This window comes from Stegostoma tigrinum, chromosome 12, assembly GCF_030684315.1.
Source record: "Stegostoma tigrinum isolate sSteTig4 chromosome 12, sSteTig4.hap1, whole genome shotgun sequence".
Taxonomy (NCBI): domain Eukaryota; kingdom Metazoa; phylum Chordata; class Chondrichthyes; order Orectolobiformes; family Stegostomatidae; genus Stegostoma; species Stegostoma tigrinum.
Genome location: NC_081365.1, coordinates 44,738,488 through 44,760,244, shown reverse-complemented (window position 1 = coordinate 44,760,244; position 21,757 = coordinate 44,738,488). Strand labels below are relative to the sequence as shown.

Here is a 21,757-nt window from a genome sequence, read left to right as displayed (position 1 = left end):
TTTTGCATTTTTCAGCATTGCAGATATAAACAGGTCAGCAGCATTATTTGCAAATGCCAACCTGATTAATTCTAAAATTGCCAATAATTTTGGTTCTAATGCTTTAACGTAGAATGGTCAATCATCATTAGGGATTGGAAAATCTTGCATTTTGGAATGGAGGGTGGAATTAGCTTCATAAAGCATAGAATCATATTGGTAAGTGATGATAGTAACACCTTTGCTTTGGCATTTGTGGAAGAGGATTTTTTCACACTGATGAACTAGAAATAGGATGCAGCTGGGTTTGGTTACTCATAGGTCATGGCAGGTAACAACTATTTTAGCACATTGTCATGGCTTCAATGCCAGAGGTTTAATATCCTCAGTATGGCTCAAAGATTGGGTACTTTTTGTAACCTCAGTAAACATCAGGTATATTAAGTATAAATGGATTAAAAGCTCCATTCCACCCAAATCATCTTACAATATTTTTCCAGCCTTAACCCACTCTTCATTACACTCATCTACCAGCCATAACACTGCTCTTGCCCAAGAACACCTTCATTAACATTTTCAACAAATCCATTTCCTGACAACTACTCTGTGTCAAGTTCCTGTATGATGCACGTATCTAATACGTCAATACCTATGGATACCATCATAGTAGTATTTCATGCCATTAAGGTCGCTGATTTATCAGGAGGAGATTGAGTGTAACACGAATACATGTTTGAATGGAAAACTTCTAAACCTAATTATTTTTACTGTATTTGAGGGGAGATTCTTTAAAACGAGTGATGGAGACCATCAAGATAGGAGAGAAAACAGGAAACTCATAATTGTTAGTTATCTTTAATTTGTTTTCTTCTGTTCAGTTACTCACTCATTACTCTCTAACATATGAATTCCATTGACAAAGTGAACACAACATATGTAGCTACTACATTTCATAAAACTGTCATGAATATATCATTGGTGCACTTGTTCCTATTCATATCCTGCTTTAGAGCTGGAAGCTGAGCATGGGCCAAAGACACAACTCAAATCAAATTGCATCTTTTATTCAAATACTGCAAAGTAGCAGAATAGGTAAGTGTAAAAAGTGAGGGTTGTAAATGGTAGAGAGTTTGAGGAGTTTGCTCTGGATGATGTGCTGAGAACCAGGAATCATCTAATGAGAAGGTTAGCTCTGGCTGTTTTTAGCCATTGGAGGATAAAGATCCAAATTTCAAGTGGTTACCTAGAAAAAAAATGATTACAGAGTGTGAAAAAATGATAAATTCGTTAGGCAGTTTTCCCGGCAGCCTTCAGCAAAGAAAAGCTATTGTTAGAATCTTAAGAAAACATGTGTTCTCGTTGTTTACTTTCAGAGTGATAGAAACTTTGCAGGGCATTGTTAAGCAACACCAGGGCCATTTGCAACACAGCCTATAATGACAAAGGCCATAACAATAAGATGCTGCGGTTAACACAAAATCTGATGCATTTCACTGCTGTTATTGAGTCTGTTGTCACACAGACATATGGAGACAGTGTTAAGTAGTACCACTAGGAGCCAGGCCAAAAATGTTGTTTACAGCACATTGATAGCCTTCTACCACCCCTGCTGGTGTCAAGGCTGCCAAGGTAACAAAGCCTTGATCACAGAGGTCAAAGATCTTTTGCATCCAAAGAACATTTCAATAAAAAGCAGCTGACAAACTCCAGATTAGATAACTCAATGTGAAGGAATCACATTTGCAGATCATCCCCAAACCAGAAGGTGCAAATGAATTGCAAAAAGCAACTTCGAATTTAAAGAATAATTTGAATAAAATGTGTTCATGAGCATGACAAGGAGGATGAGCATTTAGCATCGAAAGGAAGCTTGGGAAAGGTGAAGGTCCTGTTAGTAGTGGCATTTGCACAATAGAAAGGGATGACTTAAGTTCAGGAAACCAGGATATGGAATTAGTTTGAGTTGAGATGGAGAATGGTAAAGGTAAGATATCACTTAGGGGAGTATTGTTTTAATCTACATTTCATCTGGAAAAGTCAGATGAGCAAAAGTAGTCTAGTTGAGGAGATCATAGAATGTTTTCAGGACAGCTTCTGCAAACTGCAGGCTTTGGAGCCAACCAGAGAGTAGACTATACTAGGCATGGTATTGTGCAGTGAAAGAGCAGTAATAATGATATATAGTAAAGGCAGCCTTAGGTAGCTGTGACCACACCATTAATAATTTTACATTCAGGTTGGGATATTTTCTGATCTATCAGCTTGGTAATGTTATTGCACACCTCTGAAGCCTGGTGCGACTTGAACAGTGGCCGCCTGGCTCAGAGGTGGGGACACTACCCCTGCAACACAAGAGCCTTTGGATTCAATTTGAGGGAAAAAGTAGCGGGCTATTTTTGCAAATTTAAATAAGGGGAATTATGAGATCACAAAGGAAAGCTGACCACAGTGATTTGGTGAATTAGGTTAAGTGTTAGTTTAATGGCGGTGCTGAGGCAGACATTTAAGTGGATATTTCAGAACATGTGAAATAAATATATTTAGACAAATAATAAAAATCCCAAGAGACATATCCATCCAAAGATAGTATTAAACATACCAGGAAAATCATACAATTGAGCAAAGACAGGTGGCAAGTCAGAAGATTGGACAGACCATTAAAAAACACAAAGAATGATACAAATATGCATGAGAGAAAGCTAGCCAGAAAAACTGTAGAAAAACAGACTAAGAGTTTTTATAAATAGTTGAAAAAAAAGAGGTAATAAAGTTACTGCTGGTTCGAGAGAAAGTCAGAATGAAGATTTATTAATGGGAAAAAAAGATTAATTGAACAGGTATTTTGTATCAATCTTCATTTCAAAGGATGCAAGTAACATCCCAAAAGCAACAACAAATTGGGGAACAACTTGGAAAAATCATCACCAGAGAAGCAGAACTCAGTAAATTGTCAGAGCTGCAGCTGACAAGTGCCTGGGTCCTAATGGGCTTCATATTAAAAGTAGTACCAGTGAGGAGTTGATTAATTGCGGTTTTACTTTTCTAAAACTCCCTTAATTCATGATATTAGATTGAAAGAGAGCAGAATAAACTGCTTTATTCAAAAAGGGCTGGAGACAGAATGCACGAAACTACAGACCAGTTGGTTTAACATCTGTTATCGTGAAACCATTAGGCACTAAAACAGGGCACTTTGACAAGCTCAAGGTAATCAGGCAGGATCCACGTGCTTTAGTGAAAGGGAAATAGTGTTGGACTAATTTATTGGAATTCTTTGAGGATGTAACATATGCTATTACCAGAGTTCCAGCAGATGTCCTGTACTAGGTTTGCAGAATCTATTTGATAAAAGTTATTGCAGAAAATTAAGGCTCATGGTGTAGGATGTAGCATATTGGGATGGACAGAAGATTGGATGACTAATGGGAAGTTCAATCTCCATATCGTTAAATAGTCATCTTTTTCTTTCCAAAGAATTTATGCATTCCTTTTCAACAACAATTTGTGGCGAAGAATTCTACATTCTAATCACAGGTTATTTTTGAAACCCTCCCCTTAACCTTTTCAAAAAAATTTTGGTCTCTGGTTACAACCCAATTGAATCCTGTTAATAATCCACCAGCACACACTACTTACCTTATTACACCCTTTCACAATTCAGAAAACCTTTATTAGATCACTTCCTAACTTTCTGAGGTCCATTTTAAAAAAGGTAACAATTTCTGAAGTGGCTGCTCATGACTAATGCCTACATGGCGCAGCCTAGCAATTTTTATCTGTACCCTTTCTGAGAGCCATTGCTCTTTAATGGGATCCCCAGGAAGGTTATATGAGTTTGATATTACCTCTCTGCTTTTGTACGCAATGGCCCTAGGTTAAAAATAAGTTCCATGTTTTTATTATCACTTTGCTACTTACACTACAACTTGGACACAGACTGTGATCAACTGTGATTCCAGTCTGTGCGTGTACCTGACATTTCTCTATATTCATGCATTTGCCATCAGAAATATGCAACAGGCCAACATAAAAATGGCTAATTGGTCATATTAACCAGAAAAGAGGACTTACATGTCACTTTTGAAAAAGTTCAACAATTTTGAATAAGATGAGAAGACCACCCAAATAAACAAACAGAGAAGGGAGGGAACAGGAAAAAGTACAAAATATTAAATATGTTATAAAATTCAACGCCTTCAATTGAACCAGTATTCAATGAAAAACAGATAAACGGTTCTCCTTCTTTCTATCACTCTTTCAGAAATTAATCATGTCATGCAAGAAGAGTACAAGAGTGAAAATCAGGTGTCATTTTCTTTTAAAGAGACTTGCAAAAACAGGCTGCTGTGCAAGTACTTCAGCAAAGACCTCAGTTTGTAGAACATGCCCTCAGAAAATCAGTGCTGGTGTTTCAACTCAAATTCTACACATTAATGTTTTTATGTTTAATTCTCTGACCAAATGGAATTTCTTAGTTGATTATACTTTGTAATTTTTTTTACTGTGAATGTTTTATTATTTTCAAACTCCTTCTTTTGGACAGCTTCATATTAATTCTGGTCTATTCTTTGCTCCAAAGTTTCTCCATCACATCTGCTTTCATGATGCCATTTCCACACTAGTGTTTCAATATGTCTTCCTTTCTCCTCAACTGAGGATTGTCCTCCACTGTGGTTGACAGCACTCTTGGCTGTGTCAATCCCATTTCCTGCACTTCTGGTCTCACCCTCTCGCCTCCCTTCCAGAAGCATGATAGGATTCTCCTCATCTTCGCCTTCTATCCACCAAGATCCACATTCAGCAGATTGTCTCTGCCATTTCTGACACCTCTGGCATAATGCCACTGACAAAGCCATTTTCTCTCCTTGCTCAACACTCTGATGGGATTGTTACCTCAGTGATACCTGGGTCCACTTTTCCATCAGCCCAAAACCATTTTCCACACAAGAATGAGATGCAATACCTGCCTTTTCCTACCATCCCAACATCCGGATCCTAAACAGTCCTAGGGGATACAGAGACTTACATGTACTTCTTTCAAAACAGCGTACAAATTTGCTGCACACAAAGTAATCTTCTCTGCACTGGCAAGATCAACACAGACTGGATGACCATTTTGCTGAACACCTTCATTTAGTCCACAAGAATGACTCAATGTTTCCAGTTGAGTGTCTTTTAATCCTCCATGCTACTTGAACGTTGACCATTCTGTCCTTGGCTGTATGTATTGTTCCAATGAAGCTCAACAGACAGTCGAGAAACTGTATTTCATCAACTGACAGGCCAAATGTTACATTTTCAAAGTATTCAATTATTGACCTGGTTATATTATGGTCAATTTAGTTAAGCAGCCAACACCCCAAAGTGGAAATCCCAAATGTGAGCTTTAATTCAGCCTGATGCTCATATCTGTTTGCTTCAGTCAGGTCAATTCACCAGTATTTAGTTGAGTTACTTAGTTGGAGTAGCATATCAAACACTTTCTTCCCTTTTTTTTTGAAAAGCGATGATTGGTATCACCTGATTTGACAATTTGAAAAGGACCTTCTGTCAACCACCTTGAATTAATACTGACTGTGGTTGTAGGCCTGCCCACAGGCTAGACAATCTTATCCTCAAAACTGAAACAGGATGCACTGCGTTAAATGATTTGGAAAGAAATGAAAGAAGGGAGCCATCAATAAATAGATAATTGCATGAAAGCACTTAACTCTTTGTTAAGAAATGGCCAGGATGAAAAATAAATACATTGAAGTCAATGTACTTCAATTTCTTTCACTGAAGTACTTTAACATTTCAGAATTCCTTCTCCTGGACAGCTTCATATTTAGTTAAAGAGGGAATTGTGGGTACTGTAAGAACTTTCACTTTGCTCAGCAAAGTATGATAGATATGTCGGGAATTAAGAAAAAATATATACAGACTTCTCCAGGTTACAAGTATACCTTTTTCAATGTCATTTCTATTGAAGGTCTCCTCAGATCCAATTCTGCTGGATTTGGCCTCAGATCCTTTCCTGGTGTTTCTTTCTTCTAACCTGTCTTTGACTTCAGTTTCCTTTGCCATGAACTCTGGCTCCTTGGCCCCAGCTAACTCTTTCTTACTGAGCCGACCTGACTTGGAGGGAGTGGATCTGTCAGGAGACACTTGCTGCTCCCAGAGTGCCCTTAGATGGTGCAGGTGCCTTTGCTTGCGGGGATGCAGTCCTGTCAGCTCAATGCACACCTTTAGGTTTGTTACTTCACTTGAATGTGAGTCTTCTGAGTTGTCTGTGGATTCATCATTCATCTCCTTCTCAGTCCATTCATCTACTGTGAAAATAGTTCAGGACAATGAAACATGCCCTACAGCTAATAACACTACAGACAAACCCCTATGTAGCACTAACATTTTTACCAAGAGATGACCATAATGATTAAAAAAATTATGTATTCTAAATAATACCAGTGCATCATTTTCAGTATTCACAACATGATACTGGAAAAATGAGATTCTCAGTAACTCTAAAGTTCATTTTATCCAATGAAAGTGTTAACTATTTAAAGACAGCAATATAATTTAATTATCTTATGAAGATTCTCAATTTTATTCAAATTTGTAATCACTATTATTATAAAGTTAATATAAAAAATACAGACGACTTGAAGGATAAGGTTCTGTACTTAGAATTTAGATTTTGCTTGCATGTAGCACAGCTCCTGAAGAAAGTAAATCACAATATTTAAATTAAGAAACGTGTTCCTTTCCTATTATAGTGCACTCATAGGTGGATAGCTTTGACAAGAAGCCAAACCTAAACTGTTATTTATTATTTATATAAAATGAATGGCCTATATCTAGAGGGTATTATGTTGAGACAGAAATTCCATCAGCTGTCTTTGAAGATGTAAGTTTTTGTTGTCATTAACTTGGTAAGAATGAATCCCCTGGTGGATCAGTAGACTGCGCAGCATGGTGCAAACTAGGAAAATTCAAGCTCATCCAGATTCTGTGCTGCATTAAATGATCAGCCAAGTTACAGGTAGGGGTGTTACAGCTACTTCAATATTGCCAAGTTAGAAAGCTAAAATAATAACAAAAATTTTGTGGTGCTTCTGCTCATTGCCTTTCAGTGTTTCCTACATTTCATATGTACTTTTTATGGGATGTGACCAGGCTGCTATAATATCTTCCTCATGGTCAAAGACAACTATCACTCACTGTCCAGAATAATAGATGCAGAATGGCTAGTTCAGAGAAAGTAAGTTGAAAATTGAAGGAATTTAGAAGTACAAAAAAAGTAGGCAAAGATTTAATCACTGTCAACTTATCCTTTAAAAGTAATTTATTCTCTGCTAATATACTGTTTTGGTTCTCTTTGTAACACCATATGATCTTCTTTGGTCAGGACAGCCCAAACAGTGGGCTTTTCCTCTGTGCTCATCTCCCATAAATCCTCTCTCGCAACAAATGGAGGAGATATTTCTACATGCTGCTGTATTCAATTGAACAAAATATCCTAGATCTGAGGAAATAAACCTACCTGGAGCAACTAAATTAAGCAAAAATTTGAGCCTGGAGTCTCAGCAATACAGTCCAGTAATGTACTCGACAGCCTACAATAGCAACTATTACTCTTAAAATACTAGTTTTTTTAACTTCCAAGCAAGCAGTTCTGGACCAAAACCTAAAATATACAGTTATCTTTTTCATTTTGCTTAAAGAATAGTGATTTTGAATCTGATTTTTGCAAGTTGCTTTGAAATCTCTTTTTGCAATATTTTGTATTAATAAATTGAAAAAAATTAACAAAATGGTATTTGCACTTTTGCAACATCTGAGGCTATTCAGGCATTCTAAGGATTCAAATGCCTTCAAAGTGTTTGTTCAAAATGCAAAAAAAGGAGAAGGAACTTTGAAACCTTTAGTGTACATATCAAACAGAAAGATATATTTGGAATTTATACCAGAAGTGTTTATTCAGCTGGACATTTGAATAAGGAATGAATTTTCAACCTGTCTTGAAATACGGGATATATTTTACTCATTCTAACTGACAGACATTTTATTTTTTTTCTCATAATTACAATACATACGCAACTAAAGTGTAAAATATTATTCTTACCAGTGATGGAACATTGTCTTTTTCTTTTAGTCTTGGAAATGTCTGGCTGCACAGCTTGACTGATGCAATTCTCATGATATTCCTTCATCTCTGATTGTACTTCATGAGTGTTTGTTTCATTCTGTTTGTCCTGTAACTTTTCCTTGCAATACTGGGCATTCTTCTCACAGCTCAACTCAGAACAATAGGTAGCATCATTGTGATGATAAGTTCGTAGAGATTTTTCAAACTCCTCATTCAAAGTGGATTCTTTCTGGGTGGTGGAACTCTCTGCATTGGTTTGATCTGTCCAATATTCTCCATTTTTATACTTTTCAACCAACCCATCTAGGTATTTTTCATTACCATCTAGATCATCTGTAGTAAAATAAGGCTGATTAGTTCTCAGGTACACTTCAGTATCTTATGTTTGATAACGAATAAAATTCTTTGAAAACACCAGGGCAAATTTTACTTATGACAAACAAACAGGCATGGTATAAACACTAGAATACTTAGGTCAACAGTAAAAGTAGGACAACAAATTGTCACCCCTTTCACAAGTTGTAAAAGAACAAATCAAGGAACTATAGACAAAATGGCCTCACACCAATAGTAGTAAATTTAACAAATGTTAAAATAAGGGGGCAGTGACATAATAGTATTGCGACTGACTAACACTTCACAGCCCCAGAATAGAGTTCTGGAATTATGATTTGAGTCCTACTATGGTTCAAAGGTGAAATCCGAATTCAATTTTTTAAGAAAAACTTGAATTAAAAGAAATCTAATGGGAACCATGTAACCACTGTCAATTGTCACAAAAACCCATCTGGTCCACTAATATCTTTTAGGAAAGGAAATTTGCTAGCCCTGGTCTGATCCACATGTGACTCCAAACCCACAGCAATGTTGATGAATCTTAATTGCTCTCTTGGCAAATTAGTGATAATCAATAAATATTGGCCCTGCCAACATCACCAGCATCCTATGATTGAATAAAAGAAACTGATGAAGTGTCAGAGAATTATAAGACTACAGAATACAGTCAGCAGTGGGATTTGAATATGATTATGTGCATCTAAATTTCAGGCATTGGGCACCAAGCATTCAAATATGCATTACCCAACACTGATGCATGTAGAGTAAATAAAAGAATTAAAATACAAATTCAAAACTATTGAAATGTAGGAGACATTGCAGATGTTTGGAATATTAACATGACTATAACTTAGATTTTTACAATGCCTTTAATACACCAAGATACTTCAGTGGTTTTAGCGAACAAAATTTGGTGCTGAGCCGGACAAGATGATATTAGGGCAGGTACCAAAAGCTTGGTAAAATAAGTGAGTTTCTTAAAGGAGGAAAGAATGGTAAAGATGTTTATTAAGGAACTTCAGAATTAATGCCTTGGCAACTGAAGCACAGCCCCCAATAGTAGAACAATTATAAATTCCAGATGCTCAAGACACCAGAATTAGTTAGGCACCATGACATTTTAGGATTGTGGGAATGGAGCAGATCAGGGAGAGATTAGAAAACAAGGGAACAGTTTTTTAAAAAATAATCAGTGCTTAACCAGAAGCCAAAATACTTTGAGAAGTATAAGGAAGTGCACAGAAAATGTCAGTATCAGGTTCCATGATTGTAACACTCAAAGGAAGCTTTTGGCTGGGAAATAGGAGGGGGTTCGGGATAGATCCTTTGGGCACACCAGGTGTAATTGTGTAGAAGGGAAAGAAGTGATTCTCTGATAATGATTAGACTGCTAAGAATAGTTAAGATAGATTACACTCAGCCCACTGCTGGTCAATAGAAGGGAGGTGCTGAAGGAAGATAGTGTGGTCAATCATGTCAAAGGCTGCAGATAAATATCGACAGTTTATCTACACCAGATACGTGAAATTTCCGATTTTGATACCAGCATTTTCAGGAATGTGAAATATGGAATTTCAGGCTATCAGATTTTAAATGGGCTTGGAAAATTGAGAAAGGGAGCAGCAACATACACTTGTAAAATGTAGAAGGAAGGGATATCAAGAAGGGTTATCAGACAATTCTACTGACTGATAAGTATGTAAAATGACTTGGATGAAGGTACAACTTGTTCTATATCCAACTTTACACTATTAATCTGTAAAAAAAGTGATCTAGAGTGCACAAAGATATTTCTTTAAAATGTGATGTTTTTCTACGCGAAACCAGAAGACTCTGATTTTATTTTTTAGATCAGCACTCAATGATAAGAAGCATAATTAATCCGCACAAACATCACAGACCACAAAACCAGATTATGCTACATGTACTCAACTGATCTTGTGAAACATTAAAAACTGCAAGCTGAAATCACTGGAGAAACTTAGCAGGTCTAGCAGAGAGAAAACAGAGTTAATGTTTCAAGTCCAGTAAACCTTCTTCAGACTCGAACATCAAGTTTGTTTCTATCTCCATATGTGCTGCCAGACCGCTGAGGTTCTCTAGCAATTTCTATTTTTGTTGAAGATTTTCAAAGTCTGTAGTCTTTTGTTTTATTTTTTAAAAATATGGGATAATTCAGATTTCAAGTAGAAATCACTCCTCCAGAATTGAACAATGTTACAAATGAACAGCATTTAAGAGAAATCAGGTTGGTGGGGTGAAGGATACAAAATCACACATGCGCACACAGAAGACAAAGAAATAACCTGAGACACTGTGGAGATTTGAAAATACTTAAAAAGTGCAAACTTGACAAACTGAAGAGATAACTAAAGCATAATTAGACAAATCAAAGAAATAAAAGACATCTATGAGATAGAGTGTAAGAAGTGTTCAAGAGGTTTTCATAAGTACAATGTGAAGCATGGAAAACTAACAATGTAAAACAAACCCCTACAACCCAGAAGTCTGTTGCAAGATAAAAGCAGACCACATTGCTAGAGCTAGAGAACCTTGAGCAGTTTGGAGAACCCTGTTATCGGCAAAGATGCAAGGTCAATTTAAAACAATATTTGCAAGAATAAGGAAACGTAACTGTCAAAACTTTGAAAAATCAGAACTGTGTTAACTACAAGTGAAAGGTTAAACTGTGCTTTAACAAGTGTTTAAAAGTTTAAATAGCTTTCAGGTGTAATTAAAAACAAATTGGACCAGTCAGTGAACTGGAAACAAATGGATATTAGTATTAGAACATAAAAAGGAATTTGGGATCAATTTTTCATCTATAGGATTAATAAACTATTCAATATGACATTGTCAGAGATTACCACAACTGATTCAAGATAAACATTTGAAGCAAAACATCAAACGGTACAAGGCAAGAGTAGGGAGTGGGATGAGAGCAGCTGCAGTGTAGAATGGCACCTATTGCACAGTTACTGTAATGTGGAGGTGCTGATGTTGGACTGTGATGGACTGTAATAGTCCAACAGGTTTATCTGAAAACTTGGAAATTTTGAAAGCTTGTGTTTTCAAATACCTGTTGGATTATAACCTAGTGTCATTTCTGACTTATTATGGGTCAAGCTTCTCCCTTGGAAATATTTTCACAATTCTATTCACAAAGAGTGGGTGATATACATGTGGGAAGGGGGTCTGGTTCATTTAGTTCTTCTTATGTAATATAAATAGTCTTCAGAACAATAATTGTTAGTTGCAGACCACAACTTTGTATGATACGAATATTATAAACATTAGTTGCTATATGAGGCCATACAAACACATTCGAGATTTAAGCACAGAATCACAAACAACATCTGGCCCAAGTGTTCTTACTGGAAAATCATATTGGACCGATCACATTAACTATTTCTCCCTCCACAGATACTACTGAACCTGCTGAGATGTTTCAACAATATCTTTTATTTCAGATCTCCAGCACCTGCAGTATTTGACTTTTATTCTGGTTCAAGCACAATGCTATTTTTATAAAATAATAAAGTCTTAATTCAGACTAAAATGTATGAATAATTAATATTTTTAACCTTCTGCTGCAATAGCAGAATACATACATACCAGACTGGCTTCGTGTTTGCACTTTCAGAAAAAGTGGAATGAAATCTCGGAATCCATTCTTTTGCTTCTTTCGGAAGGCTAATTTATAAGAAATAAAATTAAAAGTACAGCTTTTGGTTGGTCAGTCACATTATAGATGCAATTATTCAGTCCTGCAGTTATATTCGGCTATAATCTATCAAATAACAACAAATGGGACAGGTGACTAAACTCAAGAAATACTTGTTGTAACTCTTAAGTATTTAAACTTTATGTGTTTGTTCAACATTTCTGGTTTAGCATTTTAGCAGAAACATCAAACATTTTAAAATGAACAGTTAATGCTGTATTAAAAAGGAAATGTATGAGAATATTCTTTGCATGTGTTGGAATACTGGTCTGCTGTTATCAACAGGAAATTCAAGTGTTGTTTTCAATTCTATGTTCATACTCCTCTTCAGACTTCAGACTACACACAGTAAAATTTCATATGGATAAACAAAGTGTGGAGCTGGATGAACACAGCAGGCCAAGCAGCATCTTAGGAGCACAAAAGCTTTTGTGCTCCTAAGACGCTGCTTGGCCTGCTGTGTTCATCGAGCTCCACACTTTGTTGTCTCGGATTCTCCAGCATCTGCAGTTCCCATTATCTCTAGTAAAATTTTACAGTTGGATTCACTGAATAGTGATTGGGAATGAGAACCATGCCATATCTTTCTTCTGTTCATTAACACAGCTTACTTGTTACTAAGAGATACAGACTGTGAAGGCCAGGCAGCATTCGAGCAGCAGTCAATGTTTCAGGCTGAAACCCTTTGTCAGGACTGGGGAGAGGGTGGGAGCCCAAAAATAAACTGACGGAGGGTGAATGGGGCTGGAGGTAGGTTGGATGGGATGAGGATAGGTGGATGCAGGTCGGGAGTTATTGTGTATGCTCACTGGGAAGGGCGCAGCGGATAGGTGAGTCAGAAGATGGGCAGGATCTATTCACCTGTTCACACTTACTGCTTTGGTTCATATTTAAAAAGGACAGACACATTATATGCAAGGACTGATGGCATCACTGAAACACTGACTTTGGAAAAAGCAAATTTCTACAACATTTATCTGCCTTTCTAATGTTGCTGTTAATAGTGTACAAGATAATATTATCAGTAGTGCTCAAGATTTCTGACTAACGCATGACAAACACTTACATAATGGCAAATTATTTGTGGTTGTTTAAATTAGTTAATCACAGCTAACAAGAATCGTATGACACATGGCACATCTCGTAATTTATCACTACGTGGTGTACCATGGAAATACTCCATTGCGTTGTTGTCATGGTAATAGTTTCAATTCACACAGCAACCAGGCAGTTTCATTACTGGTCTTTCACTGACAGATGATTGGCAGGCGAGTAAGTAGACTAACAGGGAATTGAAGTGTCAACCACTAATTCAACAGCATTAATGAATGACCTCGTGAAGGGAAAACCTATTGGTTGAAATGATCACTGATACAATTTCTCTCTACTAAGGGTCACTTTCTGAATAAAGCATTTAAAACTGTATGATAGTACAAGACACTGAAATGCCACTGATGATGAGCATATGGCTTGCTGAGTAATTAGACATTAAATACAGAGGCTGGTGGTCTTGAAAACAATGAGCTTGACAATACAACTATGATGAGTACACTGGCTCACTGATTCTGTGTTTTAGAAATGATACTATTTCATATATCAAACTTGAACTAACTGCATGATTAACATCAGCTAATGCAAGCAACATTGGCCAATTTTGAATTCAAATAAGTTATGTTGAAACCACTTATGCTCATATTTTCCAGCAATTCTTAAGTTCAAGACCAATTCACAGAGATCAGACCCAGGGCTCAAATACAACTCAGGAGTCTCTTGAAATTTTTTTTTTACGGCTCTTTTTAATTTTCAGTGGCTCAGTTTTGGTTTACAAGGCCTCCTTTGTCAATCTCACTCGCTCCTTATTAAAGTGATGCAGTCACTTAGCAACAAGGGCTGTTGTATTTGTCATAGTCATAAAGTGTTTCAGCATGGATACTGGCCTTCTGGCCCATCATGTCTATGCTGACCAGGAAACACCAAATTATACTAATCCCACGTACCTGCAACATTTGGTCCACAGCCTGCTGTACCCTAGCATTTTAAGTGCTTGACCAGATGCTTCTTAAATGTTAGAAAGTGCCTGCCTCCACCACTCACTCTGGCAGGGCATTCTATATTTCTACCACCCGCTGGGTGAAAAAAAAGTTTCCACAGATCTCCTCTAAACCACTTATTCCTCATCTAAACTTATGTCCTCTGGTTTCAGACATGACTGCCACGGGAAAAGATTCTCATAACTTATCATGACAATGCCTCTCATAATTTTTGTATACCTCAATCAGATCCTCCTCTGCTCCTAGAAAAACCCAGCCTGTCCATCTCTCCTCATAACTGAGACTTTCCATCGCAGGCAATATCATGATGAATATCCTCTGCATGTTTTCCAGCATCAGCACGTCCTTCCTAAAAGTAGGGCAACCAGAACGCTACCTATGGCCTAACCAATGTTTTATAAAATTGCAACAAAACTTCCTCGCTCCTATATTCTAATCCCAACTAATAAAGGCAAACATCCCATATGCCTTCATTAGCACCCTGTCTACCTGTGCTGACTCCTTAAATGATCTATGGATTTGTACACCAAAGACATTTTATTCCTCAGTACTCTGAGGGCCCTACCATTCATTGTGTACATCTTCTCTTATTAAACCTCCCAAAATGTGTTACCTCATACTTGAGGATTAAATTCCATCTGGCATTGCTGCACTCTGTTTACCAGCTGATCTACATCAGAGTATTGCCTGGGGCCATCCTCCTCACCATCAATACCATCACCAACCTGTCTTAATAGACAAGGTTGCTCAGAAGCAGAATTAGAAGAAATCATCAATATCATCAATAATTATCATTATTCTATTAAACTTAGAGCCACAACATACAAGGAAAATACTGGTCAGCCAGACACCACAATACTTAAATTAGCATGAAACAATTGGCGTAAGTTAGCAACAAATGCTTTTTACTAAAAAAAACTGACTCTTCTGGAGACAAAAATTGCATTCTGCACACTACTGACATCATAGCTAAACTGCTATATGTCTAATTTGAACATAGTCACTGCACCTCAAGGAATTCAGGTCACGCAAGATGCTTTGAGATGGCTAACACACAAATGCAAAACGTATGTGAAATAAAACTGTTCAATATTATACAACTGCCAGTGTTCATTGCAATAACATCCACTGCTTTTTTCCCCATACACTAACTACTGTGGCTCAGAGGTTAACACTGCTGCCCCACAGCCCCAGGTTCGATTCCAAGCTTTGGTGACTGTGTGGAGTTTGCACATTGTCCCCGTGTCTGCATCGATTTCCTCCCACAGTCCAAAGATGTGCCGGCTAGGTGGATTGGTCATGCTAAATTGCCCATTGTATTCAGGGATGTGTAGATGAGGGGGATGTGTCTGTGTGGGATGCTCTGAGGGTGAACGTGGACTTGTTGGGCCAAAGGGCCTGTTTCCACACCGTAGGGATTCTATGAACTTTTACTGAACTCCTGCAGCTCTGTTCTCGACATTCTACAATTTGCATGAAATTCAAATAGCTTTTTTTGAAGTGTATTGAGATGTTTTCTCTAATTTCTCTCTCTATTCACACCTCTCACTCCTTTGCAACCCTCTCTCTGCTTTGCAATTCTCTTCCTCCTCCAGTGTCATCTCTTCGAATCGGTAGTCTCTCCCGCCCTCTCTTCACTCAACTCACCTCCCTGTTCACCCACAATAATTGAATTTTCCCAGTCAATCTGTGGTTTTTGACGCCACCACTGACCATTTTTAATCCGCATATTGCCCATTGGTAGATATGGTCAAGGAGGTGGAAATTGGGAGATAACTCAGAGTATGTGGCACGTATCAATTGCACTGGTTGGGAAAGGCTCTTCAATTTGCACCGATTATTTTGGCATGAGATACTTGGACACATTTTATGCTCACATTAAAAAATATTTAATTAAGCATTTGTTAGCACCGATAGAGCAAGCAGAGAAAAAATTACATTGACTCATTCAAATGTTTTTTGGCAATTTTAAAGCAGGTAATTTCAGGTGGAAGTTTGCACACTTATTTTTGATTATATTTTGTCAAAGGCTTATTTTTAGCTGCATTAGTAAAATGGGGCTGGATCACCAAATCTTAAATATGCCAGGAACACACTGTAAAGACCAGATAAATGCTTGCAGGCTATATTACTGTCAGATTGCTGTTTACATTACTGATTAGGCAAATTAATTTGATGGAACCTTTAGTGAACATGGACAGCAATTTCACCTGTGCAACTTCCTGAATGCACCCAAAAATTGTCACTTTTTTTTCAACAGGCACTCTGATGCTCTGAAACTGGCGGTTTCTATATGACAATGACCTTGAAGCTACACTGTGAGATTAAAGGGTATCTAAAACTTCTTCACTTGCTACCAAAGTCAGTGGATTAAAGAAATGTAAGATGAATAAGATTAGCATTTGCTCGCTACTATTGGACAGCACAGTTTCAGTGCCAACAGCCAAAAATGTTGAATTTTGTTGTTAAAAGCCTTCCCCATCCTCCTTGACGACAATTTTTGCAGTCTTACTAGTAATGTGGCTCTTCTGCTTAAATCTGGAGTGTTAAAACTATATTTGAAAATAATTTCATAAACCACCCATGTACCTTTAAATAAGCATATACACACATATTGGTTTTACATCCCCTGAATAAAAAGGACAAGAAAAGACTGAGATGCTAAACAGCCCCAAGATTTTTTCATAAATGGTACAGAAGGGGGAGCACTTCAATAGTCATACTAGGGCGGGGGTGACAATTTTTCTGCAAGTTTACTTTTGATGCTCAGAATGGAAAACTCAAGTCATTATTTACATTCATATTTAGAAATTCTCTAATTTTCAAAACAGTCAAGATATTATGGCAGTTATTGGTCTCAACTGCAGGCAAGTTAATAAAACAGATAAGGCTGCAATGCAGCTATGAAACAGCTTGAAGTGTAACTAAATAGTATGCTGCATTAAAGCAGTTGAGACAATTTAAATCATTATTTTCAATGTAAATAGAAATAAACAAAAAATTGGATGATTTCTGAACACTCGCTGACAGACAAGGATGAATATAAATTAGCGACATTATTAGGACAGGCGATGATAATTATTAATAGAAGAGAGTGACATTAGAACAGATCTGTAAACCACAATCTGAAGAAGGACCAAGGACTGAAATGTCAGCCTTCCTGCTCCCCTGATGCTGCTTGGCCTGCTGTGTTCATCCAGCTCTACACCTTGTTATCTCAGATTCTCCAGCATCTGCAGTTCCTATTATCTCTGTAAACCACAATGTTGACTTTTCACCCTAAAGCATTGTGGCTCAATGTTGTCACTTGATTGCCATTAAAAAGGAAAAATACTTGATTCAAAATAAAAACTAATTTAAAAAAATACACTAGTGTAATGATGACTGTTGTGAAAAGCATATTTGTCTGAAAACCAACAGAATTCCTTTTTATGTCTTCAGTTTCCTCAGTGCTAAACTCTGGAATTTCCCATCTACATCTCTCTCTCATTATTTCTCTTTTCTTTCTGATATCACCCCTTAAAACCCAGCTCTTTGACCAGGTTTATGATTACCTGCCCTCCTACCTCCCTTATCGCCATGTCAGATGTTATTGATAATACTCCTGTGAAACACTCAGGGACATGTTATTACATTAGTTATATGACACAAATGCAAGCTCCTGTTGTTGTGATGTAATGCATTTTTAAAACCTCAATTGTTCCAAGAAGAAGAGTAAAAATATGCTGCTGAATAAACTTGTTTCTCTTCTTTTCAATGTGGAAAACATCAAAGCCACTAGCAAGAAGGCCTATTCATAGCATGTCAAGCTAACTGTATGAAATTTATATTTATCTTCCTGAGTAAAGTTAAAACTTTCTCAATTGTTAATTAAATACTGAGTTTTATTATCCAAGGAGCATGAACAGATTCTAAAATTGCATATACTTTGTAGAAGCTTATTGAAGTCACACCTTGTGCAAACAAAGATGGTTGTAGTTGTTGCTAGTCAGAAATCTCAGTTCCAGGTCATCTCTGCAGGTGCTATTCAGGGAAGAGTCCTAGACCCAACTATCTACAGCTGCTTCTTCAATGACCTTCCCTCCATCATAAGGTCAAAAGTGGGGATGGTCACTGATTGTTACACAGCATTCAGCTCCATTTGTGGCTCATCAGATACTGAAGCAGTCATGTTCAAATGCAGCAAGGCCTAGACAATATCCAGGCTTAGACTGACAAGCGGCAAGTAACACTTGTTTGTAACACAAGTGCCAGTCAATTACCATCTCTGCAAGAAAGAATCCAACTGTTGTCACTTGATATTCAATGGCATTATCACCACGGAATCCTCCACTATCAATCCCGGAGTTTTCATTGACCAGAAACTGAAATGAACTCGCCAAATAAATATTGTGGCTACAAAAGCAGGTCTGAGGCTAGGAATTGTACAGTGAGTGACTCACCAAAGCCTATCCACCATACATAAGGCAGAAGACAGGAGTGTGTTGCAATATCCCCCACTTGCCTGGATGACTGCAGTTCCAAGAACATTCAAGAAGCTTGACACCATCCAGGATAAAGCAGCTGCTTTATTGGCACAACATCGACAAATGTGCACTCCCTCCACCATCAATGCACAGCCATGTACCATTTAGAATCATAGAAACATTGCAAGAGTAGGGCATTCAACCCTTTGCGCCAGCTCTGCCATTCAACTTAATCATGACTGATCATGTAATTCAGTACCCTGTTCCCACTTCTCTCCCCGTACCCTTTGATGCCTTTAGCCCCCTGTCTAATATCCTTCTGGAAACATTCAAACTTTTGGCCTCAATTGTTTTTTGCAGCAGAGAATTCCACTGGTCTACTATTCTCTGGATGAAGAAATTTCTCCTCGTCTTAATCCTAAATGGTTTTCTCTATATCCTTAGATAGTCACCTTTGTCATTGGGAATATCCTTCCTGCATTTAGCCTGTCTAGTCCTGCTGGAATTTTATGGGTTTTTATGTGATCCTCCTATTCTTTCAAACTTCAGTGAATATAGTCCTAACTGATCCAGTCTCTATTCAAATGTCAATCCTGGCAAACGTAGAATCTAAAAAATCAGTCTGGTGATCAACGAGATGTTCCGCTGAAATTTATCAAGTCTCCTAATCAGAATCTTCCAAACCCACAGCCACACAATCAAAGACAAGGGCATCAGAGGCATGGAAACACCATTAGCTACAAGTTCTCCTCCAAGCCTCTCATCATCGTCACTTTGAAATATTTTAGTGCCACTGGATCAAAATCCTAGACCATCTCTGAAACAGAATTGTGGGTGTACACCAAATGGATTGCAATTGTTCAAGAAAGCTGTTCACCATCTCATTTTTCAGAACGATTTGGAATGGGCAATAAATGCTGGGCCAGCTGGTGATGTCAACAACCCATAAATAAATAATAAAAAGGCTCTGGTATCTCTTCATAGAATGCAACTTGATTAGCAAAAGAATAAACAGCTCTAGCCACTTCAGTATTCCATTTTGTAAACAACTTTGGAGACATTTTACACTTTTCAACATGCCAGTCACTTTATCAAGACAAATGAATTACTTGATCAATATCCATAAGAAAATGGCTCTTCATGGGATGCTAAGTATACAATTATTATGAGAAGATTATATCAGCCATTTTAATGTTCAAATAATATTGCAAAGGCTGTTATCACTCGCCTTCAAAATTTTCCACAGATGTATTTTCTTCTTCTGAATCTCCCTTTGACTTCTTTTCCTTTTTCCCAGTGAGGCTTCTGCAGTCAGTGTCACTTACTTTGTTGTCCTCTAATGATTCTTCAGAAACTTTATCATCCCGTTGCTTCATCTCAAGTTCAGAGAAGCGCATCATAGCACGCTAAAACCATAAATGATAAGATGAAATAATAATAGATAATGTTAATAAAACAATATTTTCACACCTGTATTATACACCCATTGGAAAGTATTTTTTTAAAAAACACTGAATAGTATTAATTTGTACTGATTTAATAGAATGAATAGCCACAGTGTCCCCATGCGAAAAAGAGAATATTGCAGTTTTTTTTTAAAGAATCAGTACATTTCTGTTACATACAATTCTGTAACATGCTGGAGAGTTTCAACACAACATAAGGAATGTAGTTTGTACACTCATCTTGAGGTCCACAGCTATTGGCTCACTGCTAAAACTTAACAGTTCTTTTATTTTAGTTAAAACAATCTGAGAAAAATCTTAAGAACTGACCTCACAGTAAGCAGCAGGCTGATATAAAATACTGTCTTCTTGTGATAATCCTTCCATCTATTCAATTAAAATGATCACTCAGTGGGGAACTTTTTCATTCATTTTTACAGACATAAACCAATATTTCACAACAAGAACAAAAATTAAGAGCCTTATTACCTATCAAAAAGTCTGTAAATCTGTGATGCTTACTGAAGACTTCACACAAACAACAAATATGTATGGAATGCTTAGTACAAATGCGAGAAACAAAGCAAAGAAGCATGAAGAGGAAGGGAAGGAGTTCACCTTGTCCACACCATAGCTAGTGAATCAATATGTGTGTAGTGTAACTACCACAGAGGGCAAGCTCATCTTTGCAGGCCTACTGACCATGGTATCACTAATTGGGTTTACCCTTGCTACATCTTGGTTTGAGGATATGGTGCAAGAACAATAACAGGAGACAATGTCTAACATTTGAACATGCTACTCAAGTATAAAATAAGAGCACCTATTGGGATGATTACATGTGGTATCCAGTTCCAAAATTCAATTCATTGAGCAGCACGACAACAAACACAAGGACAAATCCAAAATGTGACAATACACAAGTTTAGAACACATACCTAAACCATTCATCTTTTAAATGCACAGTATACATGTTAATCTTTCTCTACTGTTTCTTTTAAAACATGTATTCCATTGGGATGATTGGATTATACAGAAGACCATTGATAATGAAATATAAAGGACATGCAATCTTAATAGTGCAAAGTCACAAGGCTGCTGGAAAAATATGTAAAGTTTCTGGGGCAAGGTACATTACATGGGTACAATGGTCTAGTGTTGGGATAATGCAACAGCAACCAGCAAGTCTCAAGTTCAATTCCAATGTGGCAATTTGAGAAAATGAATCCAAAATATTCAACAATGTCACGAAAATTACCAGGAAAGCTAAAGTTTTGTCATTATATTTCTTGCTTTGCCAAATGTGATTCAAGTTCCGTAATGTGTGGTTGGCCCTTAATACATTCAGGACAATTAAGAGGAGCAATAAATATTGCCTTGTTGGTATCGCAGGTATCCCTAGGACAATTTAGATTTAATTGCTAAGCATCATCACTTGCACACTCATGACATAATAGGATAATCAACAATATATCACAGCATAGCACTGGATATAAATCAAGCCAGAAATCTCAAAAACCCTTTCTCTGAATTTCACAAATAGCTTTCTCATGCATTGAGAATATAAAATATTAAAAATTAAAAGATCTTACCAGCATTTTAACAATTTAATATATTAGCTACTGACA

General features: G+C 37.1%; 1 protein-coding gene across 12 annotated transcripts in view; it reads right to left on the bottom strand.

Annotated features, from left to right (window-relative positions):
• Positions 1 to 21,757, bottom strand: part of bcor (BCL6 corepressor) — a 311,037-nt gene that overhangs the window by 27,144 nt on the left and 262,136 nt on the right. For 9 of the 12 annotated variants that reach the window (XM_048540211.2, XM_048540210.2, XM_048540215.2 and 6 more), the window contains 5 exons: positions 20,460 to 20,516; positions 19,913 to 20,090; positions 12,059 to 12,136; positions 8,084 to 8,440; positions 5,925 to 6,290 (listed from right to left, as the gene is read on the bottom strand). In XM_048540211.2, coding sequence (XP_048396168.1) covers positions 5,925 to 6,290; positions 8,084 to 8,440; positions 12,059 to 12,136; positions 19,913 to 20,090; positions 20,460 to 20,516 — 1,036 coding nt within the window. The remainder of the gene's footprint in view (positions 1 to 5,924; positions 6,291 to 8,083; positions 8,441 to 12,058; positions 12,137 to 19,912; positions 20,091 to 20,459; positions 20,517 to 21,757) is intronic. The other 3 variants (XM_048540212.2, XM_048540221.2, XM_048540220.2) reach the window with 2 other exon arrangements.